Source organism: Lemur catta, chromosome 23 (genome assembly GCF_020740605.2).
Source record: "Lemur catta isolate mLemCat1 chromosome 23, mLemCat1.pri, whole genome shotgun sequence".
Lineage (NCBI taxonomy): Eukaryota > Metazoa > Chordata > Mammalia > Primates > Lemuridae > Lemur > Lemur catta.
The window spans coordinates 9,326,188-9,352,569 of record NC_059150.1 but is presented as its reverse complement, the minus strand read 5'-3'; the positions used below and the strand labels follow the sequence as shown (position 1 = coordinate 9,352,569).

The 26,382-nt window shown below is 39.7% G+C and overlaps 2 protein-coding genes and 1 non-coding gene across 4 annotated transcripts in view; 1 reads left to right on the top strand and 2 right to left on the bottom strand.

Moving 5' to 3' along the window:
* The window catches only part of C23H1orf74 (chromosome 23 C1orf74 homolog), a 113,187-nt gene that overhangs the window by 45,876 nt on the left and 40,929 nt on the right, over positions 1–26,382 (top strand). The window lies entirely within an intron of this gene.
* The window catches only part of HSD11B1 (hydroxysteroid 11-beta dehydrogenase 1), a 28,066-nt gene continuing 1,865 nt past the window's right edge, over positions 182–26,382 (bottom strand). The window contains exons 3-6 of the mRNA XM_045536172.1: positions 26,226–26,337; positions 25,924–26,109; positions 2,376–2,519; positions 182–907 (exon numbers count right to left, since the gene is read on the bottom strand). Of these exons, the coding sequence (XP_045392128.1) occupies positions 690–907; positions 2,376–2,519; positions 25,924–26,109; positions 26,226–26,337 (660 nt within the window). The 3' untranslated portion in view covers positions 182–689. The remainder of the gene's footprint in view (positions 908–2,375; positions 2,520–25,923; positions 26,110–26,225; positions 26,338–26,382) is intronic.
* LOC123627165 lies at positions 9,247–9,350 on the bottom strand. The gene has a single exon (XR_006731167.1). It is a non-coding gene; the product is annotated as a U6 spliceosomal RNA (small nuclear RNA).

Below are 26,382 nucleotides of genomic sequence, written 5' to 3'. Positions count from 1 at the left end.
ATAGATGCTTGATGTACTCTGAGAGCAATAAACAGGCATCCGTTCTGTGGCTCAAGTTTCTAGCGACCTCCATCTCCCTGGGTTTGCCCTAGTGACTCATGACCAGGTGTCTTCCTTCCCAGAGGAGCAATGTACGATAACATAAAGAATACCTGAATACAGAAATGATAAAGACATGATGTCCACCAAATGAGGACTAAGGTAATTTCTTCAACTTAGGAACAGATAAAAGGTTTAGACCACAAAACAAGAAATGAACATTGAAAAATTCCATTTGTGTAGTTTATGGTTTTAAAGGAACCATACTGAGTGAACTCAAATTATAGCTACCAGCTTTGAATTTATAAAGTTTATGTGACCTTTATTATAATTAATATTGTATTAAGCATCATATATTACTATATATAAGAGATAAACTTGATATAACTACCTTGTAATTGTATACCTATGGTTGCTGTCTATTTTACAACTGCAGGCTGTAGTGGTTCATGACATTCATTATAATTACATTTCCACTGTGCAAGTGTTAGAGGAACTCCTTCCAATTTTCAGAGGAGACCCATGACTTGTGTTTCTCTGGGGACACTCTACTTGTCCCTCTGGGAAGATACCTTCATGGACAGAGCCTAGATAAATATCAGGCAGAACAGTCCCAAGATCCCTCAGCATGCTTAACCCTAAGGGAATTCCTAGTTGTTTAAGAATCTGTCCATATTATAGTAACTTAAGAAGGTAAATTCCATTATTTTCCTCCCTGGATTTCCTAGCAGGAAAGAGGTCCAGAGTGAGCTGTCATAATATATTTCCTCTTGGCGCAGAGCTGTCCCTTTGATGATCTCCAGGGCACATTCCTCCTTTGGAGCCGCTTGTTTAGCCAGTACCCCAGAAACTGCCTTCATGGCTGTCTCTGTAGAATGACAAGGGAAGAACAGAGTTATCCGAGACTAGCAGAGTTTACATGATGGAAGGCCCGCAGGCACGGACAGCTTAGCCGTCAGGGGCTGTTCGCCAGTGCTTGCTCTGCAAGCCTCACAGGCCCTCTAAGGAATAAGTGGAGAGACTGGGTATGTTTACAGCCTGTTGGGCAGGGCGGCCTTAATGTTAGTAGGGGCCCTGCCTTTCTAGAGGCAGATTTGTGGGGGCAGTTAGAGGCGATTTGTTGGGAGATCTGAATCATACTTTTATCTTGGGTGCTTTGGTTGGGGCAGGGGAGTCATCTGGGGGAACAGAATGAGGACAGAAGTCCCACAATGACCCAGTAGCTAATGGGAAGTGTCAGTGGGCAGAAACAGAGTGCTGTATGACAATGACTTACTGTCTTGTAAGAGGAAGAGACAGACAAGAGCCCAGGCGTTTGCTTTCTTTCACACTAACTGCTTTCACTTCTCTGTCCTTCCCAGTTTTCATGTCCTTCTTGCATAGCTTCTGTCTTTCTCCATCCCTTTCTTGTTCCCTTCTGTGCCTGTCTCTCTCTCTTTCTCTCTCTCTCAAATTGTTATGTAACTGCTACTCAATTACTCTTCAAAGAAAATTTTCTTACAATACTTGCCACGTGTTTTAGATAAACTTATATTTGGACTTACAGAATAGTTGTACAAATTGTACAAAATACCTCTTATATTCCACGCCCTGCTTGCCCTGATTGTAACACCACACATAACCATTGTGCAGTGACCTAGAGCAGATACAGTCGTAGAATTGGCACAATATTATTAACTAAACTATAGACCTACGTTTTCACTAATGTCCTTTTTATGTTCCTGGATCTTATCCAGGATTGCACTCAGTAGTAATTTCTTCTTCTTTCTTTGTCCTTTTCTTCACTTTTTCTGTGCCTTGTCTCTCACAGGTTTGACACTTTTGAAGACTACTGATCAATTGTTTTGTAAAAGGTTCCTGGATTTGGGTTTGTCCACTGTTCTCTTACGATTAGAGTGAGGTTATGCATTTTTGGTAAGGATACTGCAAAAATGATGTTGTGTTCTTCTCAGTGCATTGTATCAAAGGGTTCATGAGACCAGTATGTCTTGCTACTGGTGGTGTTATTAAGAAAAACAAGCTTGTCTTTGGTAAGTCGCGTATAGAAAAGTAATGCCTACCGAGTGTCCATGAGGACATGAGCTGTTCAGAAAAGGTTAGGTGATGAATGTGGTGACTCTCAGAAGACTTGGTGGTCAGAATGGGAAGGAGGGTCTAAGAGTGGCCATAGGCTCCACTAGTGACAGAAGTGCTTATTAACTGAGAGGGCTAGTGCTTTCTGTGGCTGGTTCTTAGGACGTTACACATATGTTAGGGAGTTCAGCACCCTTCTTTACCCACAGTGGTAAGGCAGACAGTCCCTCTGCATGTCATTTATTCCAATGTCTTGACCGTACCTGTGTTTATGAGGCCGAGAACGCAGAGAGTGATTGAAACATTGACCTTGGCCATTGAGTGTTCCTTCCTGAGGGAGGAGAAGAACCCATCCAGAGCAAACTTGCTTGCAGAATAGGGAGCAACCAGTGGATGAGCCATTTTCCCTAAATGATAGATTAAAAAAATGGGTTAATGAGGTGGTCCATTTCGGCTTCTGACCGAGCTGATCTTTACCTGTAGCAGGCTTTTTAACCCCTAAGGAGTCCTTTTACCCCTTGGAGTTTTGGTTTCTCTCTATTCCCTATAGAAATTATCCTGCTGTATTAAATTCTAAAAAGAAAAACATAAGGTATTGAAGGTATAGGGTGGGGGTGGGCTGCAGGACAGCCTTCATTAAAGAGGGATTTGTTAGGTTGTTAAAGGGGGTAAAGAAACTGGATTACAGAAGAGCCATGTAATCCCACCACTGCTAACTCTTCTACCTCTGACCCAAGAAAGCTGGAGATCCAAGGGCTTGATGAGAGCTGTCAACTCAGTGATCTGTCATTGATAATGGAAAGGGTATATTTTACTTCCTCCATAAAGGAATAAAAACCCCTGTCTTTGCTTTTAGACTCAAAATAACTATTGTTTTTTAAAACTTTCATCAGGCTGGTTAATTCTCACTGCAGTTTTTGGGAGCATATGTGGACATATGCCTAATAGGATAACCTATTCTTTATACCCTTTACAACAAGAGGGAGTAGAAGTGACCCAAGACCTTATACTCTTTGCTGAGCATTGAAATTGTTACAACTACCAATTTAAAATCCTTGTCTGCCAATTCTAGAATCAGGGTCATTTTAGGATTGATCTTTATTGCCTTTCCTACTGACTATGGATCACATTTACCATTCTTGTATGTGGGGTGATTTTATGTTGTATCCTGGATATCGTGAATGATATGTTGTGGAGTCTTGGGATTCTGTGATATTCCTCCAAAGGGCGTTGATTTTTTTTAAGTGGGAAGTTAACTTGGGTGAAACTCTGTGTCTCTTGCAGTAAAGTACTAGGTGAAATATCTGTTCAATTATTTGAATCTTAACTTGGATGCTTTGTGTCTGCACTGTTCATGTGTAGTGCACAGAACAACTAGAGATTTGGGCAGAGATTATACATAGAATTGTGGTTCCCAACGTGGCTCTCTCCTTTTCAGCATATTCCCTTTTACTTTCTGGCTGCTATAGTAACCTCAACCTATTTCTTCTGACTCTTCAAGCTAGTAAGATGGCAGGTTTCTACCCCAGATATGGCACCGATTGGGGCTGCCTTTAGGCTATAAAATTGGGAAACTCGCCTAGTATCCTAGTGTTATTTCTTCTTCCCGGGGTCAACAACCCTCCAGTTTCTGTCTGCTTTTGGTTACTCTGCAGTGTTTCCAATGGTTGTTTTCTATATCTTTTCAAAAGCTTCCTTCCTGAGGAAGGACACTCTTTTAGGTACCACTCTGACATTACTGGAATTAGAAATTCTATATATTTAAAAATATAATGTAGTTGTATGCCAAATCAATGAAAAAAGGATGGCTTATTTAATAAAGATGCTGGGAAAGTTGTTTAACTAATTGGAAAAAAATAAGTTACTTCCTTGTTATATATCTTATAGCCAAAAAGTTTTAGATGAGAAATTATGATAGTGTTGTCTATCCAATTTCCATTTCTCCCCCTTTAATAATAGAATCTGACTTTGTTCAGGATAGCAAAGCACTCAGATTAAAATCATCTCCCCAAGATTTTTTTGCTTTAGTTGGCCATGTGATGTAGTTTAGGCCAATGAGAAATCTAACAGATGGAGTTTCTAGGAAAGCTATTGACTTCCTGATAAATTAGATGGATTCAGGTAGCATGCAGCTTTTACATTTTTCCCTTTTTCTTTCCTCCTAAATGAACTTCAAATATGGTGGCTAGAGTTGTAGCAGTCATTTTGTGAGCTTGAGGAAAAGCTAAGTGCTAATTATAGTGAAACAGAAATGTGAAATGAGTTTGGGTTCTTGAAGACATCGTGAGTCCACCAAACCAGTGCTGAACTTATTACCTGGAAAAAAGGAACTTCCCTTTGTTGAGCTGCTGTAAGTGGGGTTTTTCTTACATGTGCAGCCAAATGTAACTTCTGAATGTCACAAAAATAATTCAATTAGAGAAAGAAATAATATAGGTGAATATTAGATTGTTGGTTATGAAAGATCATTCTAGCAGAAAAGTTAAAAATGTAAAGGCAAAGACTATCTGATATTATAAAATGTAAAATTTCTGTACGTCAAAACAAGTATAATAACATTACGAAAAAGGTAGAGGGCAAATGATAAACTAGAAAACCATTTGCAACGTATTAGACAAAAGCTTAGTATTTCCAATCCTCAATAAATAAAGAGCTCTTACAAATAAACAAATGCAAACTTATTTCTTTAGGGGACCACTCTAACTACATCCTCAATCATGATTTTTGACTTGGGATGACTCCCTAGCTAAGTTCCAGGAATCAGTGTGACACAGGATGTCCAATACAGAGTGTCTCATCCCACCAAGCTACTGGCTAGTTTGATGACCCAAGCAGGGCTGAAGGGCACATTGTTCGTTGCCTTACCAGAATTTAATTCTCTTTTCTTACTCTCCAACAGAACCCCAATTGAGTTCATGGTTCTACCTTTGTAGAGACAGCTAGTATTCTCTCAATATATTTTCTGCCGTTTTTTCTTAGTAGTAAAATCCCAGATATGTAGCTGGGCTCATAGTTATCTAGAATAAAGTCACAATTCACAGCTCCCCTCAGCCAGATGTTGTCAGCTGACAAAGTTCTGTCCAGTGGGATGTAAGCAGAAGCGTATCTTGTAACTTCTGGGACACATACTTTTTTTTTGTATTTTTAAAGAATATATCATAGTTATGTATATTTTGGGGGTACATGTAATATTTTGATACATGCATACAATCTGTAATGATCAAGTCAGGCTAATTGGGATATCTGTCACCCCAAACATTTTTTAGTTTGTGTTGGGAACATTACAGTTCTAGCTATTTTGAAATATACAATAATTTTTGTTAACTATAATTTCCTTATCATACTATTGAATACTGAGAATTTATTCCTTCTATCTATTTCTATTTTTGTATCCATTAACTAACATCATCACCCCCACTCCTCTTCACTTCCAAGCCTCTGATAACTACTATTTTACTCTCTACTTCCATGAGATCAACTGTTTTAGCTCTCACATATGAGTGAGAACATGTGATATTTGTCTTTCTGTGCCTGGCTAATTTTAATTAACATCGTAACCTCTAGATCCATCCATGTTGCTGCAAATGACTGGATTTTATTCTTTTTTATGGCTGAATAATATTCCATTGTAATATATACCACATTTTCTTTATCAGTTCGTTCATTGATGGACACTTAGGTTGATTCCGTATCTTGGCTATTGTGAATAGTGCTGCAGTAAACATGAGGGTGCAGATATCTCTTGGATATACTGATTTCCTTTCTTTTGGATATATACCCAGCAGTGGGATTGCTGGATCATATAATACCAGTTTTTTGAGGAACCTCTATACTGTTTTCCATAATGTCTGTACCACTTTACATTCCCACCAACAGTGTATGAGCATTCCTCTTTTTCCACATTCTCACCTACGTTTGTTATTTTTTGTCTTTTTGATAAGGCCATTCTAACTGGGGTCAGATGATATCTCATTGTGGTTTTGATTTGCATTTCCCTGATGGTTAGTGATGTTGAACATTTCTTCATATACCTTATTGGCCATTTGTATGTTGTCTTTTGAGAAATGTCTATCCAGGTCTTTTGTCCATTTTAAAATCTGATTATTTGTGTTTTTGCTATTGAGTTGTTTGAGTTCCTTATATATTTTGGTTATTAATCCTTCTTCAAATGGATAATTTGCAAATATTTTCTCTCATTCTGTAGGTTGTCTCTTCATTTTGTTAATTGTTTCCTTTGCTCTGCAGAAGTTTCTTAGCTTCTTCTAATCCCATTTGTCTATTTTTGCTTTAGTTGTCTGTACTTTTGAGGTCTTACCCAAAAAATCTTTGCCCAGACCAATGTCCTGTAGCATTTCCCCAATGTTTTCTTCTAGTAGTATAGTTTGGGTCTTACATTTAAGTATTTAATCCATTTTGAGTTGATTTTTGTATATGGTGAAAGATGAGGATCTAGTTTCATTTTTCTGCATATGGATATCCAGTTTTCCCAGCACTATTTATTAAAGAGCATGTCCTTTCCCCAATGTATGCTCTTGGTGCCTTTGTTGAAAATGAGTTGGCTGTAAGCATATGGATTTACTTCTGGGTTCTCTGTTCTGTTCCATTGGTTCATGTGTCTGTTTTTATGCCAGTACCATGCTCTTTTGGTTACTATAGCTTTGTAGTATAATTTGAAATCAGATGGTATGATGCCTCCAGATTTGTTCTTTTTGCTCAGAATTTCTTTGGCTAGTCAGGATCTTTTGTGGTTTCCCGTGAATTTTAGGATTTTTTTTCTATTTCTGTGAAAAATGCCATTGGTATTTTGATAGGAATTGCATTGAATCTGTAGATCACTTTGGGTAGTACGGTCATTTTAACAATATTAGTTCTTCCAATCCATAAGCATAGGATAATTTTCCATTTTTTGTGCCTTCTTCAGTTTCTTTCATCAGTGTTTTATAGTTTTCCTTATAAAGATCTTTAACTCCTTTGATTAAATTTATTCCTAGGTACTTTAAATTTTTGGTAGCTGTTGTATATGATATTGCTTTCTTGATTTTTTTTTCAGATTTATCACTGTTAGTATATAGAAATGCTACTGATTTTTGTATGTTCATTTTGTATCCTGCAACTTTGCTGAATTCATTGATCTGTTCTAGGAATTTTTTGGCAGAGCCTTTAAGTTTTTCTAAATATCAGATCATGTCATCTGCAAACAAGGATAATTTGACTACTTCCTTTCCAACTTGGATGGCCTTTATTTCTTTCTCTTACCTAATTGCTCTGGCTAGAACTTCCAGTACTATGTTGAATAAAAATGTGGTGAAAAGTTGGAATTCTTGTCTTGTTGCAAATCTTAGTGGAAAGGCTTTCAATTTTTTCCCATTTAGTAAGATATTAGCTGTGGGTTTGTAATATATGGCCTTTATCATGTTGAGGTATGTTCTTTCTATACCCAATTTGTTGAGGATTTTTATCATGAAGAGATGTTGAATTTTATCAAATGCTCTTTCACCATCTGTTGAAATGATTATATGGTTTTTGTCCTTGGTTATGTTGATGTGATATATCATATTTATTGATTTGCATATGTTGAGCCATCCTTACTTCCCTGGGATGAATCCCACTTGATCATGGTGAATGCTCTTTTTAATGTGTTGTTGAATTCTGTTTGCTAGTATTTTGTTGAGGATTTTTGCATTTATGTTCATCAGGGATATTGACCTGTAGTTTTCTTTTTCTATCGTGTCTTCATCTGGTTTTGGTATTAGAGTTGGGACATGTCCTTAAACGGAGAAGTCAGTCTCTCTGTTCCCATTCCTTCTTCCTTATTGGTGGTGGATTCCTTGAAGGTGGATATGGCGGCTGTGGCTCCAGAGTTATCTTGAACCATGAGGTAGAAGTCACAGGTTGAGAATGGCAGAGCATTGAGATAGAAGGAGGGAATCTGGGTGACCATGGAGCTGCCATATTAGCCCTATACTGCCTACCTTCAGACTTGATTTACCTTCTAACTTGTTTAATCCACTGTTATTTTAGGGTTTCTGCATCTGAGAGCTGAACTTAATCCTTATTGATAGTCCACTTCTATGTGGTCCATGTGCCAGAGGGAAGGTGACATCATCTCTAACTCTAGGAGTGAGTTTATATGATCTATTTAATCCTATCCTTCTTACTCTCAATTAATACAGAAATGGCCATGTGGCCCATTTTGGACCAATGGGACTTGAGGAGAATTTTGCTGGAGTGTCTCAGAAAGTTCTTTGTTCTTCTGGAAGATTTTCTGAGAGTGGCAATCCTCTTTTTCTTCTGATGGACATTTTTGTGCATGGATATGGAGGCGGGAATTGCTGCAGCTATCTCACTGTCAGCCTGAAGATGAAGCCACACATGGAAGAGAGCAGAGCCAAGAGAATCACGGGGACATTGAGCTTGAGCCAAGTCAACTGTGAAGCCCGCCCTACATCTGGACTTCCAGTCATGTCAATAATTTTCCTTATTGTTTGATACAAAAATAGATCCAAATTATTTATAAGAATAGCATAGTAGTTAAAAGTATGAGCTCTAGAGTTAGATCACTTGGATGTGAATCCCAAGTATGCCATTTCTTAGCCGTAATATGTGGATAATAATAAAATCAAGCTGAAATAATCCATGTAATATACTTAGCACAAACTCTGGCACATAGAGAGCATTCAGAAAATGCTACTATTGTTAGCAGTAATAATATTCAAATTGGTGAGAAAAGTGTGAGCTATTCAAAAAATCATGTTGGGACAAATAGCTAGTTACTTGGCGAAGAGAAAAACGCCATTCTGATAAATAAATTCAAATTAGATTAGAGAGGCTATGTGGAAAGTCAAATGATAAAATAAGCTACAAGTGAATTTCTACTCTCAAAGTAAGATATGCTTTTTAAAGGATGAAATCGAAGGCATACACTATGATGGAAGATATAAATAGGTTTGAATATATAAAATTTGAAAAGCTGCAGTGTGCTAGAAATGCTTGCCATGGCCTTCCTGCCCCCACCCTCTTCAAAGAGACTTTGTCTTTCAGGCCATAGAAGGTTGGCCCAGTGATAGCTAATGTGCCCACAACTTGAACACACATCATAGTTTCTCTTTCCTGTTTATTTATTTATTTATTTTTTAAAACATGGAACATTTCACAAACTTGCGTGTCATCCTCATGCAAGGGCCACACTAATCTCTGCATTGTTCCAATTTTAGTGTATGGGCTGCCAAAGTGAGCACATAGTCTCTCTTTTAAGAAACTGAAATAAGTGACCCAAAGACTCTGATTGCTGCTGTTGGGTTTTTCAACCAGAAGGTCATATCAGCTTTGGACTGGGGTAGCCATTTCCAGCCATGGGAAGAGACAAGTGTCCTGCAGAGATAAGCAGGCATATGGAGCAAACATAACCACAAAAAAATGGAGCTAAATAGGAGCTAACATTTGTTTAGCTCTCATGTGCCAGTCTCAAGTCTAAAGGCTAAATAACTGCTCAAAGTTGCAAGGTTAACGAATGGCAGCCCCAGGATTCACACCAGGGTTCAAATTTGACTCTAGTGGCCTACACTTTCAAGTACTAGGTGGTATTTCTTCTATAGAAGCCACTGTTCTTTATACGAGGATTTTCCAGGATCCATGTGTCAAATCCAGCTCTTCCTACATTGGTGAGGATTTTCTGTGTTTTGACAGTCAAGTCCAAAATAGTCAAAATTTATGAATAGCAGCATTATTTTCACTTGTATACTGACAGATGAGGGTACCCATAAATAGGGCTAGTCACTCCGAGGCCCTTTGCATTCATTTCCTAGGGCTCCTGTAAGGAAGTACCACAAACAGGGTAGCTTAAGGCAACAGAAGTGTATTCTCTTACAGTTCAGGAAGTCAGAAGTCCAAAATCAGAGTGTAGGCATAGCCACGTTTCCCCTAGAGGCTCTCGCAGAGAATCCTTCCTTGTCTCTTCCAGCTTCTCTTGTCTGCGGCAGTCCTGGGTGTTCCTCGGCTTGGAGATGCATCGCTCCAGTCTCTGCCTCCATCTTCACGTCACTTTCTCTTCTTCTGTCTGTGTCTTTTACTCTTCTTATAAGGACACTTGTCTTTGGATTTAGGCCCCCTCAGATAATCCAGGATGATTTCATCTCGAGATCTTAATTTCATTACATCTGCAAGGACCTTATGTGTGTTCCTATAAGGTCACATTCACAGGTTCCAGGTGGACATATCTTTTGGTGAGGGGCCACCATTCAGCCCACTACACCCTCCTAGATGGCAATAAATATATTAACTGTGGCATTTAACGTGTTTGTCCGGGTGGCAGCAGAGATTCAGAAGGAAGAGACCATGAGAAGTCATAGTCTGAATTCCTGCAGCAGTGATTTTTATACCGCTCACGGAGCTCAGTGCATCACATCTCCTATCCTTAATTATGCTCAAGGTACAAAGAAGAATCCTAAATGGTTTTGCAGGAGAGAAGGAGAAGAAGATAAGAGAGAGAGAAAGAGAAAGCAGAAGAAAGGAGAGAGGTAGGGAAGGAGCCAGACATGACAGAAAACTTCCTGAAAAATTCATGACATGAATACATGGTTTCAAAAATGTTTTTAAGTGGTGAAAAAAAATACTGAATTGTTATGCAAGGGTCAAGTCACGACTGGACAAAAACTACTGAAAAATTATTAGCCTTTAGTATGAAGATTATAGATGAGATACATTGTAACATAACTACGTATGGCTGTAGCTGTTGTTGACATTCATTATAAGCATATTTCCTCTCTCAAATTTTGTGACTTGCCATTGATTTATAAACCTTTAAGCCAGTAGTTCTCAAATTCAATGAGCATAAGGACCATGTGTAGAGCCTGTTAGCCTGCAAATTTGCACCCCCTCCATCCCCTGATTCTTCTAGCCTGTGTTCTGGAGTGGAGGGCTTTGCTGAAGGCTTCAGTAGCAAAGAGTGGCTTTATCCATAAACCATATTTATGGTGGATTTTGAGAGTGAGTGTAGGAGCAGGAAAGGCATGGCAGCATTAGCTGATTGCACCTCACATAGGAACTGTGGGCAGAAATGGGGAGAGAATGTCTTTGGAAGAGGCTGAAGTTGCACGATGACAGCTGAGTGAGCAGTCACTGAATTATGAGTTATTAAGTCCAAACTAGTATGACTTTGGAGAACATGTGTTCCAAATCTAAACTGGATATTCAGATGAGGACAGACATTGGACTAATCAGGAAACTCCACCTGGAGGAGGTAAGTTCTGAATTCTGTTTTGATGAGAGTAAATGCATGAAAGGCCACGGAGGTGGGGCTTGTACAAACACTAGAGTCAGGAATGAGTGAGTTAGGCAGTGAGAAGCTAATAGGACAAGAAAAATAATAACAAAGTTCATTATATTTTCTCCTTTACAAAAGTACAGACTTATAAGCACTTATCCAAAACTCTTAAGGCTAGATGCATTATGGAATTCAGAATTATTTTTGGGTTTTAAATGGTAGTATGGGACACATAGTATATATGCATCATACTTCCAGTAGGGTCTGGGGAGGCATCTTGTGAAAAAACACGTCGTTATTTCTGCGCTAAAACAGTTGAAAGTTCACACTGACACAAAGGCTTTCAGTAGCCTCTTTCAGTTCAGGTTAAATCAATTTTGTAGAATTAATTATGAAAAGAAAATTCTTAGTTTTCAGAGCTTAATTTTTTTTCTCATTCCCCCCTAAAAGCTTTTTGGATTTTGAAATTGCAGATAAGGATTGTGAACCAGTCTAGGATCACTAAAGGAAAGCTGGAACATATCAAAAAGCAGGGAGTGGGGGGAAAAAAAAGAAGATAATATTAAAAAATCTCCCAGGTTTTCATTGTGTCCTAACAACCTTGGTGCATTTAATTAAAGTGTGATTCCTATTCATAGGTACTGTTCCTCAACATTTTCCCACGTAACGCTAATTAGTTTGTGTGAGGAAATCTCTGCATTCTGCTCTATGTAAAATATATTTAGAAATTTCCGAAAGTTGAAGAAGGAAAAGCCCCTCTAAAAACCAGATTTTTACTTTTTAAAAAAAGGTCCTGCGAGTTCAAAGTTCTGGCCAATGTGGAATAAACAATGTGTAACAGGATTTTAAATTTGACTTTTCCTGCGTCGGTCTCAGCTGAGGTTCAAAGGCTGAGAACACCGCGGTTATTGGCAAATGCCTCCATGTTCTGAAAAGAAGTTCCAGACTATCTGTGCTTACGTGGCAGCTGGTGACACAAACAAACAAACTCAAAACACCTAAAATGAGCTTGGAACAAGCAGATCCCCAGTCATCCCAAGGGAGCAAAGGGGCTGACATGAGGAGGCCAGAGAGGGTGGGAGTCAGGGAGATGAAATTGGCAGTGTCTCATCGATATTCCGAGAAGAAAGGGTGGGGGCTTCCCCTCACATCGATCCTTGGGAGAGTAACTTCAAAGGGAGCTCTTGGGGAGCTTGTCCACGGGAGTTTGAGGAGCACCAGTTTGAGAAGCATGAGTGGGGTCTGACCCAACCTGTGGCTGTGGGTGAGGCCACCGCTTTGCTAGTGCCAACTGTGTCATGCACAAAGGAACTCTCCCTTGTAGGTGGACCTGAAATCCAGCCCACACTCTGCTCACCACCCTGTGGACCTTGTCCCAGGGCTCTTCCCTTCTACCCTGGAACCATTCCCAATCCTGCCCCAAAGGATAGCCTGAAGTGGTGAGTGTATTATCCTGCAGTCCCACTGCATTCCCATGGCCCAAGGGAAAGAACATAAGCAAATACTGCCCCAATCATAGGAAGAACTACTAATATTCCGGAAGGGTCCACAAAAACATCCGGTGCAAGGGTCAGATCTGATCATCCACCAAATCTGAGAGTATGAGCTCTGAATGTCTGCTGGGGCCAGAGGAGACCAATGCTGTATTAGCTGGGTGACAGCTAAGTAAGACGGTTCCTACTCCTAACTCATCTGCTTTCCTGCATTCTCCCCTTATCTTTAACCCAAGAGAGGCTAGAAGGAGCCTGGTGAGGAGGAGATGGGAAAAGGGAGGAAAAGCCGACCACATCTCCCTTCCCAGTTTCAGGTTTCCTGTTAACAGCAGTTCCAGTGATGAGGGGGGAAGCATTAAAGTTAAAATACATTTTGACTATTCTGAAGTGAGACTGCTACGGTAAAAATATGGTATAAAAAAAAAGAAAAAAAAAAAGAAGTGAGACTGTCCTTGGGACTGGAGCCCGCCAGAGGGTCTTCTATTTATCCTGGAATGGCCAGAAAAGCGTTACTGTGCCCTAGCTCACACTCAGGCTCGGGGAACAGCTGCCCACAGAAGAGATTCGAATGGGCAGAGAAGGAAAGAATCAAGTCCTTTTCTGATTGCACCCTATGAGATCCACTTGTTCAATTCCCGGTTAAAAAAAAATATGGCAGAGTATGAGCTTAATTAAATCCAATTAATAAGTAAATAAAGGTCCTGTTCTCATGTGCATGAAGAGGCATGAAAGTGAGGGGATCAGAAGCCTGAGTGCTTTTGCCCAAGGGTTGAATGTTGGCTTCTGTAAGAGACTGGAGCTATTCTCAGCTAGATTTCTCTTCTGAGAAGTTTTAGAAAACAAAGAAACAGAGCTACGATGACCGTATTTTCTGAAGCAAAATATGGGATGTAGAGTCTGACAAGGATGAGTGCAGATGTGGTGATAAATGGGACAGAATGTTTGCAATTAGCTCTGTCCCAGAAATGCTGGGACTTAGCCACTGTAGAAACAGCAAGAGCCAGAGAGCTGGCAGAAAAACTATGCACTGCGCCTTGTTAGCTGAGTAGGGGAGGTCACAGAGGCCTCCATGCTTTTGTTCATCCCCTCTCCACCCTCCATCTCCAACTGCCTTGCTGAGATTTTGAAATGATTTCCATTTTAAAGGCGGATTTTAGACTGCTTTAATTAAGAGCTCAGAAGAAAGCCTACAGGACTGAAAAGCTTTATCCCTGCCCGCCTTCACACTTTCAGAGCCACCCCAGGCAAGCCAGCTCTAGCCTCTGTTGAGTCAGCCCCAATATGAGGGTTACCATCTCTAAATGGCTTTGAGGCTGGAAACTCATCCTGGATCCTGCCTCCTCTTTTCCCAGCTCTTCCTAAAAATCTTTCCTCATCTGAGACCCTCATTGTCTAAACTCTTTCGTTGTTTGGGTTGAGTTGGGTTTTAAAGATAAACCCACCTATCTTCTCCAGGCTCTGAGATCCTCATCCTAAGCATTGAGACAACCCACAAGCCAGTGATAATTGAAGCAATGGGAATGGATGGGATTGCCAATGGAGAATGTGTTGAATGAAAAGAGAAGAGGGTTTAGGTTGGAAGAATCCCAAGGAAACCAACAATTAAGGTTGGGGAGATGAGAGGAACCTAAAGACTGAGAAGGGGCAATTGGGGTGACTAGAGGAAACATAGGGGACTGTTTCGGCTTATGACAAGGGAGGAGTGTATGGTGTTGAAGCAATATAAAATGCTGCAGGAGATATATAAGATAAAATCTGTTACTAAATTTCACAAGGTGACTTTGGCATGAACATTTCTATGCAGGTATGGGGCCTGTTGACAGAATGTGAAATGTGGTTCCTCCTATTTTCTCAGAGTATCAGCATATCTCCTAAGGCAAGAATAAAATAATAGATCTGAAGAACCCCCACAGCTGAAGGGTATGCTCAAACCAGTTCTGCCAGTGTTACCTAATCCCCAATGTCCAGCCTAAATAGCTGTGCTTGGAAAAGGGAGTAGTCAGTGTCCTATATGTTTGTCCACCAAGGTGTAGGGGAGGCTGTTGTATCCCCCTCACCTTAAGCCACATGAGAGAGGCCTCAAGAGAACTTTACAAGTGTGCCCTGGAATTTGGGACTGGTATCTGACTCACATCTGAAAGTCTAAAGGTAAGAGGTAGGGCTGGAACTGCCCTCACCTGAGAACAAAGCTGAGTGCATTGTTAAGTTCATCTATGTCCTCCAAAAGCCAGCCTCCCACAGTCCAAAAGTGGATCCTCTGGAAGGCCGCTGGCCTGGGGCCACCTGCCCAGTCATGGTAGAGTGAACTGAGCCAAGAGGGCTGAGCTGATCAAAGCCCTGGAGCTGAGGAGGAAGCTGAACTGAAAGTAGTGAGCTAGAGAAGGCCTTGCCCGCACCAAGGGAACTGCAGGGGCCTAGGGCAGGGTGGTGGTGTCCCCTGCAGGGGATCTCTAAAGAACCCATGAAAAAGCCTCACAAAATCCACTCTCCTACCTCCTCCAAAATCACTAGACCCCTAGGATGTGGATTTTTTTTTCTTTTGAAATGATTTCAAATTTATAGAAAAGTTGCAAGAATAGTACACACAATCTATTTTTTCTTTTCCTGAGCCACTTGAGGGTAATAGCTATAATTGAGGTCATTGCTGACCCTATGTCCCATCACCCTCAAATACTTTAGTGTGCATCTCTCGTTCATAATGACACTTTTACATAATCACAACACAACCATCAAAATGAGGGAGATAATTTATTAGTTTCGTAGGGCTGCCATAACAAATGATTACAAACTGGGTGGCTTCAGACGACAAAATTTATTCCCTCATAGTTCTGGAGTCAGAAAATCTGAGATCAATGTGTTGGCAGGGCCATGCTCCCTTCAAAGGCTCCAGGGAGAATACTTCCTTACTTCTTCCAGCTTTTCTGGTGGTCCGCATTCCTCGTGGCTAGGTAACTCCAATCTTTTCCTTCTGTCTTTACATGGTCTTCTCTGCACTTCCTCTGTCTGTATCTTCCACTCCTCTGATTCTTATAAGGACACTTGACATTGGATTTAAAGCCCGCATAGGTAATCTGGGATGATCTCATCACAAGATACTTAACTTAATGACATCTGCAAGGACCGTTTTCCCAAATAAGGTTACATTCGCAAGTTCAAGCAGTTAGGATGTGGATATATCTTTTCCAGGGCCACCATTCAATTCACTACAGTAACATTGATGTATCCTTGTTATCTAATCCACAGATCCCATTCAAATCTCGACACTTACCCCAATAATATCTTTTATAGCAAAAGAATCCAATCAAGGATCATGTGTTGCATTTAATTGTCATGACTCTTAAGTCTCCTTTGATACAGAACAATTTCTAAGTTTTCCCTCGATTTTTAATGACATTGACACTACTGAAGAGTACAGCCAGTTATTTTGTACAAACTGATATGCTGGAGTTGGCTCACACTAGATTGTGAGAGCTGATTTTTAAATGTTCACGAATTTCGCAAGCAAGTTGACATCATGGTCATCATGGGAATAGTCACACCATAGAAATGCTACCAATCAGGATTTCTGATTTTTCCCTTCTGGAGAGCTGGTTGTTAAACATTTACCAGTGTGCTATTGATGAATGTCCCTTAGTTTGGATTTGTCTGATGTTCCTTCATGATTCAATCAGGCTATGCATTTTTGCCAGGTTCACAGAAGTAATTTTTGTTTTTCCACATTGCATCCCATCAGGTGATCCATGATTTCAGTTTATTCCATTACTGGTGATGTTAATTAACCTTGATGGTTTGATTCAGGTGGTGTCTGTCAGGCTTCTCCACTCACAAAAGCTCACAAAATCCACTCTTCTACCTCCTCCAAAATCACTAGACCCCTAGGATGTGGGATCTTCTACCCTTTGTAATCAATGAGTATTTTGTAGGGTGGTACTTTTTTTTTTTTAACTATCTTAACTATTTTTAAGTGGGTAATTCAGTGGCATTAAGTAAATTTACACTGTTGTGCAACCACCACCAACATCCATCTCCAAAACTCTCATGTTGCAAAACTGAACTCTGTATCTATTAAACAATAACTCCAAATTCTATCCTTGCCCATCCTCTGGCAACCACCATTCTACTTTCTACTTTACATAGATTTACATTCCCACTAGCAGTGTATGACAGTTGTCTTTTCTCCACATCCCTGCTAGCATTTGTAATTTTTTTGGTCCTTTTTATAATAGGCATTCTAACTGGGTGAGATGATATCTCATTGTGGTTTTGATTTACATTTCCCTGATGATAGTGATGTTGAGCATTTTTTCATTTCTTTTTGCCATTTGTATATCATCTTTTGAGAAATATTTAGATCCTTTGCCTACTATTTAATGTGGTTCTTTTTTTTTTTTGCTATTGAGTTGTTTGAGTTCCTTGTATTTTCTGTGTATTAGTCCCTTGTTGCATGAATATTTTACAAATATTTTCTCCCATTCAACAGATTATTTCTTCACCCTATTGGTTATTTACTTTGCTGTGCAGAAGCCTTTTAGTTTAATATAGTTGCATTTGCCTATTTTTGTTTTTATTGCTTGTGCTTTTGGGGTCTTAGTCATAAAATCTTGGGCTAGACCAACATCCTGAAGGTTTCCCCTATGTTTCCTTCTAGTAGTTTTACAGTTTTAGGTCTTACATTAAGTCTTTAATCCATTTTGAATTGATTTTTGTATATGGTAAGAGATAGGGGTCTAGTTTTATCCTTGTGCACATGGATATCCAGTTTTCCCTGTACTATTTGTTGAAGATGGTGTCCTTTCCCCTATGTATGTTCTTGGTGCCTTTGTTGAAAATCTGTTGGCTGTAAATACATGGATTTACTTCTAGGTTCTCTATTCTATTCCGCTGGCCTATGTGTCTGTTTTACCATTACCGTGCTGTTTTGGTTACCATAGCCTTGTAATGTATTCTGAAGTCAGGTAGTGTGATGCCTCCAGCTGTGTTCTTTTTGATCAGAATTGCTTTGGCTATTCAGGATCTTTTGTTTGCTTTTTCTGTTTCTGTGAAGAATGTCATTGATATTTTGATAGGGATTGCATTGAATCTGTAGATTGCTTTGGCTAGTATGATCATTTTAAATAATATTAATCCTCCCAATCCATGAACATGGGATGTCTTTCCATTTGTTTGTGTCCTCTTCAGTTTCTTTCATCAGTGTTTTGTAGTTTTCCTTGTAGAGAGCTTTAATTTTTTTGATTAAATTTATTCCTAGGTATTTTATTTTCTTGGTAGCTATTTTAAATGGGATTGCCATCTTGATTTCTTTTTTAGCTAGTTTATTATTGGTGAATAAAAATGCTACTGATTTTTATATGTTGATTTTGTATTCTGCAACTTTACTGAATTTGTTTATCAGATCTGAGAGTTTTTTGATGGAATGTTTAGGTTTTTTCCAAATATAAGATCATGTCATGACTTCCTCTTTTTTAATTTGGATGATTTTATTTCTTTCTCTTGCCTGATTGCTCTGGCTAGAACTTCCAGTACTATGTTGAATAGGAGTGGTGACAGTGGGCATCCTTGTCTGGTTCTAGTTCTTAGAGAAAGGCTTTTTACCTTTTACCTATTCAGTATGATATTAGCTGTGGGTTTGTCATATATCCTTTGGACATTTTTGAACCAGGTTGTTTGTTTTTTTTTCTTATTCAGTAGGGTAGTACTTTGAGACTATGTAAATACCCTGTTTCTCATTTAACTTTTAATCACCAGTTTTAACATCCTTTGGTGCTTCCTGGCTGAATTATTACTATGATAGTTACCAAATAATTTCATCATTGCTTCTATATTTATTATTTGGCTTTCTCCTTCATGGAAAGGACTTCTTCTCTCCTGATTAACTTATTCATGTATTTACTTATATCATCATGACTTGCTGTTTCCTATTGTGTGAAATAGGTTATAATCTGTTATTATCTTTATTTATTTTAATGTTCCAATGGTCCTAGACTTGGCTAGTGGGATTCCTTTAAAGCTGGACTCTGTGTTCTAGTATGTGTACCTATTAGTCTTTGAGTAGTTCTTTACTTATTAGCAAAACAAGATTTTCAGGCTCATCTTGTACGTTTCCTGCTGCTGTCCTGGAATCAACCATTTTGCCAAGAAACCTTGGTTCCTTTTAGTGGAGAATGATATTTAGAAAACCAGAACTAGGCACTAAGTGTGCTCCCAGGTCCTGTCAGTGGACAGAACAAGAGAATATATGCATGTATATATAGACACACATATCTATATTTCTGTATCTATCCATGTATATTAAAAACTATTAGTTCATATCCATACCTACAATTCTAATCCAACACCAGAGGGTTTATTCTAATTTTTTTCATTTTCATATTCGTAACACTGACATCTAGAACCTGGTGTCCATTATCTTCAATATATATTACTTATTTGATTAATGCCTCCTATATGTGATCCTTCTTCATTTGCCTCTGCACCCTCTGTGTGGATGCCTTCCTCACCCCACCTGGGTTCTGACACCCTATGCCAAGCTACATGCATACCCTCTACACCCCATGTTGTGCTGCCCATGGCAGCCCCCTTGCAGGTGTGCCCATTACCTCTCTTAGTTCTGACACCCTGTGCCAGATGCCACATGAATATCCTCTTGGCCCACTTGGGCTCTCTTACCTGGCCAGCACTGTTCCCCACTGTGAAGATGCCCATCTCATCTCTTTCAGTCTCTGATATTCCAAACCTGCTCCCCGACACAAACCTGTCCTGTCCTGCTCAAGTTTGTCAACCTGTGCTGCTACCTTCCTCCCCCCTTGAAAATGCCTACCTTGCTCAACCCCTCTGAATGGCTTAGGTTGCATTATTCAGGGCCAAGGGTGCTAAGTGTTCTACAGTGCATCAGACAGTCCCATACAATGAAGAATTTTCCTACCCTAAAGGACAATAGAGTCCCCATTAAGACACCCTGACATGAAAGCCTAGAAACAGAAAGAGGATATATGACCATGTGTCTCCAACACAGTCTAAGGAAAGATATGAAATCAGAAATCCAGGTAATAGCACCCACTTTGCCATTTATTTATTCAAAAAGAATGTATTGATTGTTTGCCAAATTTGTGGCTAACAAAAGCCCCGGGGAATCAGAGATGAATGAAAAATGTGCCTTAAGGAGTGCCCAGCCTAGTCACTGTGGATGAAATGCTGTATTTTATCAGCTCTGAGAGGTAAGCAGTTGCAAGACACACCATTGTTTTGTGTACCAAGAAACAAAAAGCCTGCCAATAGAACTATAACATGATTCTTATCCTTTGGAGTTTTTATTTTATACTTGTTGATATTAATATTTAGGTTTCTTCTAGCGTTTTTACAACTATAAACAATGCAGTAACAAGTTGGCTTACAGTGGAATATGGGCTCCATGCCAGGCCCCATGCCTTGGCCTTCTTGCTCAGTGCCGTAGCCCTGGCATAGTGCCTGGCTCATAGTGGACCCTCAATACATATTTTTTGAATGAATGAATCTATATATTTGGGAAGCACTTGTTCATGTTTATCTGTAGAATAAATTTCTCAGATGTGAAGTTATGCTCTCTCCAGCCATTCCTCTTCCTGAAGTACCTTAAGTGGACTTCTACTCATTGAAATCAATACAGTCAACCCTCCATATCTGTGAGTTCTGCACCCATGGATTTGAACAACTATGGATCAAAAATATTCAGGAAAAAATATTGCACCTGTACAGACTTTTTCCCTTGAGATCATTCCCCAAACCATACAGCATAACAAGTATTTACATCTATTTACATTATATTAGTTTTCATAAGTAATCTAGAGATGATTTAAAGTATATGGGAGGATATGCGTAGGCTATGTGAAAATACTATGGTATCCTATATCAGGACTTGAGCATCCTCAGATTTTAGTATTCATGGGAGATCCTGGAACCAGTCCTCCAGTGATACCGAGGGACTATGTAGATAAGATTATATTCAAAAGAAGGAAGCACAGCAAGAAGCAAATAATTTCTGAAATAAATTTCTTGTAAAAAATTGTAAATAGAAGGCACGAAGTAATGGAAAAGACAATGCCTCCAACAACTTTTAAAAATATTCCTATGATTATAAAAGTTACATGCACACAATGAAAATTTGGAAAATGAAGAAAAGTATGAAGCTGGGAAAAAAATTATCCATAGTCCTGTAGAAATAATCATGGTAACATTTTGGAGACTTTCCTTCCAGAGGTATAGATATAGATATAGAGTCCAATTAATTATTTTCCTACAACCAGACTCTTAGATTACTTATAATGTTTTGCTATTTTAAAAATCCTACTTATACCTAAATCTGTGACTAATTTGATGATTATTTCCTTGATAGATTCTTAGCACTAGATTGGATAAAATGAAGGAAACATTTTTAGGACAAGATTGGTATGTATGAGGTATCTCCAAATTGCCTTAGACAAAATGACAAAGACCTAGACTTAAAAAATATATACAAAAATACAAACCAATTAAAATGAATATAAGAATTGTGTCTTTTTCACACTCTAAGTACAATCATCTCTCAGTATACACAGGGGTTTTGTTCCAGGACCCCCCACGGATACCCAAATCTGTGGATGCTCAAGTTCCTTATATAAAATGGCATGGTATTTGCATATAACTTATACACATCCTCCCATATACTTTGAATCATCTCTGGATTACTTGTAATACCTAATACAATGCCTACACATCACTTGATTCAATGTAATACTTGGTGCATGGCAAATTCAAGTTTTGCTTTTTGGAACTTTGTGGAATTTTTTTTCCTAAATATTTTTGATCCATGCAAAACCCATGGGTACAGAGGGCCAGCTGTATACTGATCCTATTCTTTTACTTTTTGTTAATAAATCTAAGAGCCAAATTTGAAACTTAAGCACAGCATCTATGTTGGGTTTAATTTTGACACATTTATATTCTTCTTTCCTTAAAACCTAGTTTTCAACGTTTATATTTCCAAATAGAATGTATATGTCGTAAGCCTTCTCAAACTCCTTGGTGAGTAAGCATAAAGATACAAATGATGGTAGCACCTTGCTATTTTGATCCGCAGGTGCGCTTGAATGGAACCCATGGTTGGGCAGGGTTAAGCAGCCTTGACTACTTAAGCTCCACCCAGCTTTTCAAGGGGAGAACGTGAAGCAATAGTTGTCATGGGTAGCATTATTTTGTTCTCAGCTTACACTAAAATGTCACTGTCTTCATCAGAGAGTCCTCCTGCCTTTCAAATCTCCCCCCACTCCCTTCTTTTTGGGTTAGATACAGCATCAAACTTCCAGATAAATCCAGCAGGCTCTGCCTCAATGCTTCAGGTTTTGCCCAAACAGAATCTCTTAAATTTAGGCAACAATGACTCCTGGAAGTTTCATGTCGGGGTTGTTGATTTGTACTCAATGTACCCAAAATACCGCACATTTACATTTTAAAAATAGTGTGAAACTATGCTGTGAATGAGTAAACCAGAAAATGAATCCATTTGAATAAGATAAAAAAAATCTCTATCTGTATATATGTTGAAAGTTGATCTTTTTAAAAGAAGGTTTACTTGCAGAAAAGTGAACAGGTAATTGGAGACACCTATGGAGCTTCCAAAGTGAGGTCTGAGCATTCAGAGGTCATTGGCAAGGTTCTTTTATTCCTGTCACTGTATTTTCATTTTGAATATTTAAAGAAACCCAGTCTTTTATTACGTCTAATTTCACTCCAAAATATGTCTTTCATTTTCCTCAATACAGAAAAATTGCTATCCCTACCTATAAATATGCTTACCCAGTATGTTTAGCATTTGTGTTCTTACTGTTATTGGTAGTATTTGGACTACGCATGATGCCAAGAAAGAGAAATTGAGAGGAAGTAGGATTTTTAAAGGTAAGTCACCCAAATGTAGTGAAGACAAAGAAGAAACTCTTAAATGGCTCTGGTGAGTACTGAAAGAGACTTCCTGCGAGGTGGGGGGCTCCGCAGATTTTGAGAGGAAAAAGGAGCAGAGGATGATAGGGCTTGTCCGCGGTTCCTCTGAGGGCTGTAAAGGGTGGGGAAGCGGCAATAGACGCTCTGTTCTAGCTGTCGTGTGTAACTGACACCACCCGCCACAGTGATGCGGTTCACAAAGCCAAAGGGCTCGAAAATGGAATCAGCTTCACTCTTCTAAAATTGAACCTAAGACAACTTATTTTGACTAATGACAGAGAAACTTTTTCCAGATGTTTTCAAATGTTCTCTGCTCAATCCAGCGATTTTTTTTTTCAGTTAAATTCAAGTATGAATATCTGTGTTTCAGTTTGTTTTGCAAATACCATGTAGGCATTCTCTTTCCATTCTTTCTCCTACCCCCTGTTCCTTGCATCTGCTGCCTGATGGAAGGGTTTTAATTTTTGTGATGGACCTTGAATGTGAGAGAGAGTGGGTCTGGTGTGTGTGGGGGGTGGGGTTCACATGTGGATGGCCTAGAGATATACTTTCTTCTAGTCTTATATGTTTCTTGGCATCGGTGGTGTGGGAGAGACTGATAGTTGTTTGTTTATCAATATCAATGTTTTTTATAGAAATAGAACTCCTGATTTTTAGCAGGACACCTCATGTCTACTTTGAATAAACACAACAATTGCAGCCAGCTGTGGCAGAAGAGAAGTATACAACTTTCAAGTTATATCATTCTTTCTTCATTTTCTTGAACTAGAATTCAGACATCACAGTGAACCACCTTGGACGTGCAGGTATAGACAGCACCCTAAGAATGGTGGTTCTGGGCTAGAAGGGTTTCTGGACAGCCTCATGGGGCAGAACTACCATGTCAGCCCTGGACTGCCTACCCCAGGCTGTTTTGTGAGAGAGAAATAAATTTAGATTTGCTTAAGCCATTGTAAATTTGAGTCTTTGTTACAGTACCTGAACTTGTGTCCAAACTAGCACTGCAGTGTTAGGAGGGGAGACCAATCAATGTAACTGGATGTTACACGTGCAAGAAACTTAATCAGTAGGTGCCAAAGAAGGTGTTGAAAGGTGGATGGATGTGTACTCTAAGGAGGTTCCCAGAAGCAGAAATACTGTCTCTGTTATTAATAAAAAAGTAACCAAGTCTTTAAAGAGCATATTGAAAGTGTAGGATTTCCACATAATGCAATACCTCGAAATACATTGGAGATTAAAACAATTGTTTATCACTGTAATTCAATAAACAACTTAATGCATTCCCTAGAAGAAATGATGAAAACTCCATCCCAATACTCCTTGGCTGACCTTAGTATCAATTTGGTGTGTAGCATCCCATGTTTATGGAATCCAGATTTCAAGGAGGAAGGATTAATGAACATGTTTACTGACTGTTTAAAAGAATACATCATAGAACAGTGAATATTCTTAAGTTAGGGAGAGAAAGCAATGTGTCTGTACTTTGCAAGTTTATAGACATGTTTCAAAGCCAAAAGGCTGAACTCTTTCGGCCATCCAAACAATAGCTATCCAAACAAGGGATAGTCGTCCAACTAGATTTCCACCTCTCAGAGTTCCTGGAAATTACCAAGTGTCATTCAGTAGGTGTAGGAGATATATGGCAACAGTTTATCAGAATTTCATCATGTCCTTGGGCTTCGGAAATAATTCTTATTCCTTCCTAGCACATTTAGATTTTGTGAACTTTACAGAAAGTTAAATTCTCCAACCAAAGGTGAAACACATCCTTTGCCTAGAATGAACGTATTATTTAATGAACTGAAATCATTAAAACCACCTACACCACGACGGATGTGAGGGTTTTGACCAATGCCCTGGAATGGATTGGAGACGTGCCCGGCACCCTCCCACTCAGGATGCATCTGGAAGCTCTCCCCTCCGTTCAGCCCAGAGAGAGTCTGTGTCTGGGGAGGGGTGGGGAGTCTGTGTCATGTGGGAAGCACAGGGGTGCATATCAATCGCTCTGTTTGGCTGGCGACACAGACCCACTGCCCCTTTATCCAATCACTACGCAGGCCTTTCCAGGGCCAGAAAGGAGAACTCCTGGCAACATCAATTTGCAAAGTGCTTCATAGTTTACAGGGTTCTCTATGTTATTTCTTTTTATAGTGACAGGAGCTCCATTTAGATGGTTGATTTGATCCTGATGTTTGGACCTGCCAACCACATCATTTTAACTGACTAATCAACAAAGATGTGTAGAACTTCCCTCCTGGATCCATGAAGAAATGGACCCAGGAATCCCCCAAGCTGGAAGCTGTCTGGCTTTTTTACTGGTGATGGCTTCTGATGCTGTCATCATCCAAGGCATCAGGGGTGTCTCTCAACCCCATAGAGATCTCTGCACGAACATTGCTTTGTACACATTTCCTCCTTACCCAGCCAGTTGATTAAACTGGCCTTTATATGTAACAAGTTCAGATGTTAGAGAGTGCCTCTAATAATGGCAGGCCTGTTAGTCTGTTTTTGTTGTTGTTGTTCACTTTATTTAGCCTTAGCTTAACCCACTTATCAGACGACTGTATGTTGTTAAGGTATTTGACTTCTCAGCTAACTTTACCAACTTATAGCTTTTGGTCATGGAGGAAGCATAGTCCTTTTTAGCCAATGTGACCAAGTCTGTCTCTTAGGACCAGGACAGGCTGTACCCCCAGCAGCCTCTTGACATCCGTTTGACCTTCCATTCGTAGATCACAAACCAGGCTTCCAGTGGGCACTCTGAACTATGGCTTTTTCTCTGTTACACTCATTTAGCAATTCTGTGGCCCCCCTACCTTGACCAATCCCTCATTTTTTCTGGTTCTGCTAATTCATAGCAGTGTCTATTCTACTCAGCATGCATGCCCTCATCAAGTTGACCACCCAAGTCTCTCATTATCTGCATATCTGCCTGTCCGTGAGTATGGGCAATTAACCAGCTTTTGCTTAATATCGCTGTGAGCATTTCAACTTCAGGTTAATATTGTGTTACCTTTCTGCATGGAAACAGATAAAAATCTAGAAACTAGCACCATACCTGGCATTTTTTTTGCCCCTACCTTCCACAGTGGTCCCCGTCCCACTCACCAGCGATCGAGGAGATGACGGCAATGCTTCCATTGCTCTGCTTCAGCATGGGCAAGGCAGCTGCACTCAGGACCACATAGCTGAGGAAGTTGACCTCCATGCTTTTGCGCACGTGGGGAATATCATCATGAAAAAAATTCAAAGAAGTGTTGGTGATGTGGTTGAGAATGAGCATGTCTAGTCCCCCTGCAAGAGATGGCTGTGTTGAGAGATACCGTCTGGGGTTGATACCTTCTCCCTTCCCCTCCCAAAAGCTCTTGGGTGATCCCTAGGGCAGAGCTCAGGGAGAGAAGCTGCCTCACCCAGGAGCTTTCCTGCTTGGGCAACAAATTGCTCTGCGAAGGTCATGTCTTCCATGGTACCAGCAATGTAGTGTGCTGAAGCCGCTCCAAGCTCCAGGCAGCGGGATACCACCTGCGTGACACAGCAGAAATAGCATCAGCCCTGGCTGTGCACTTT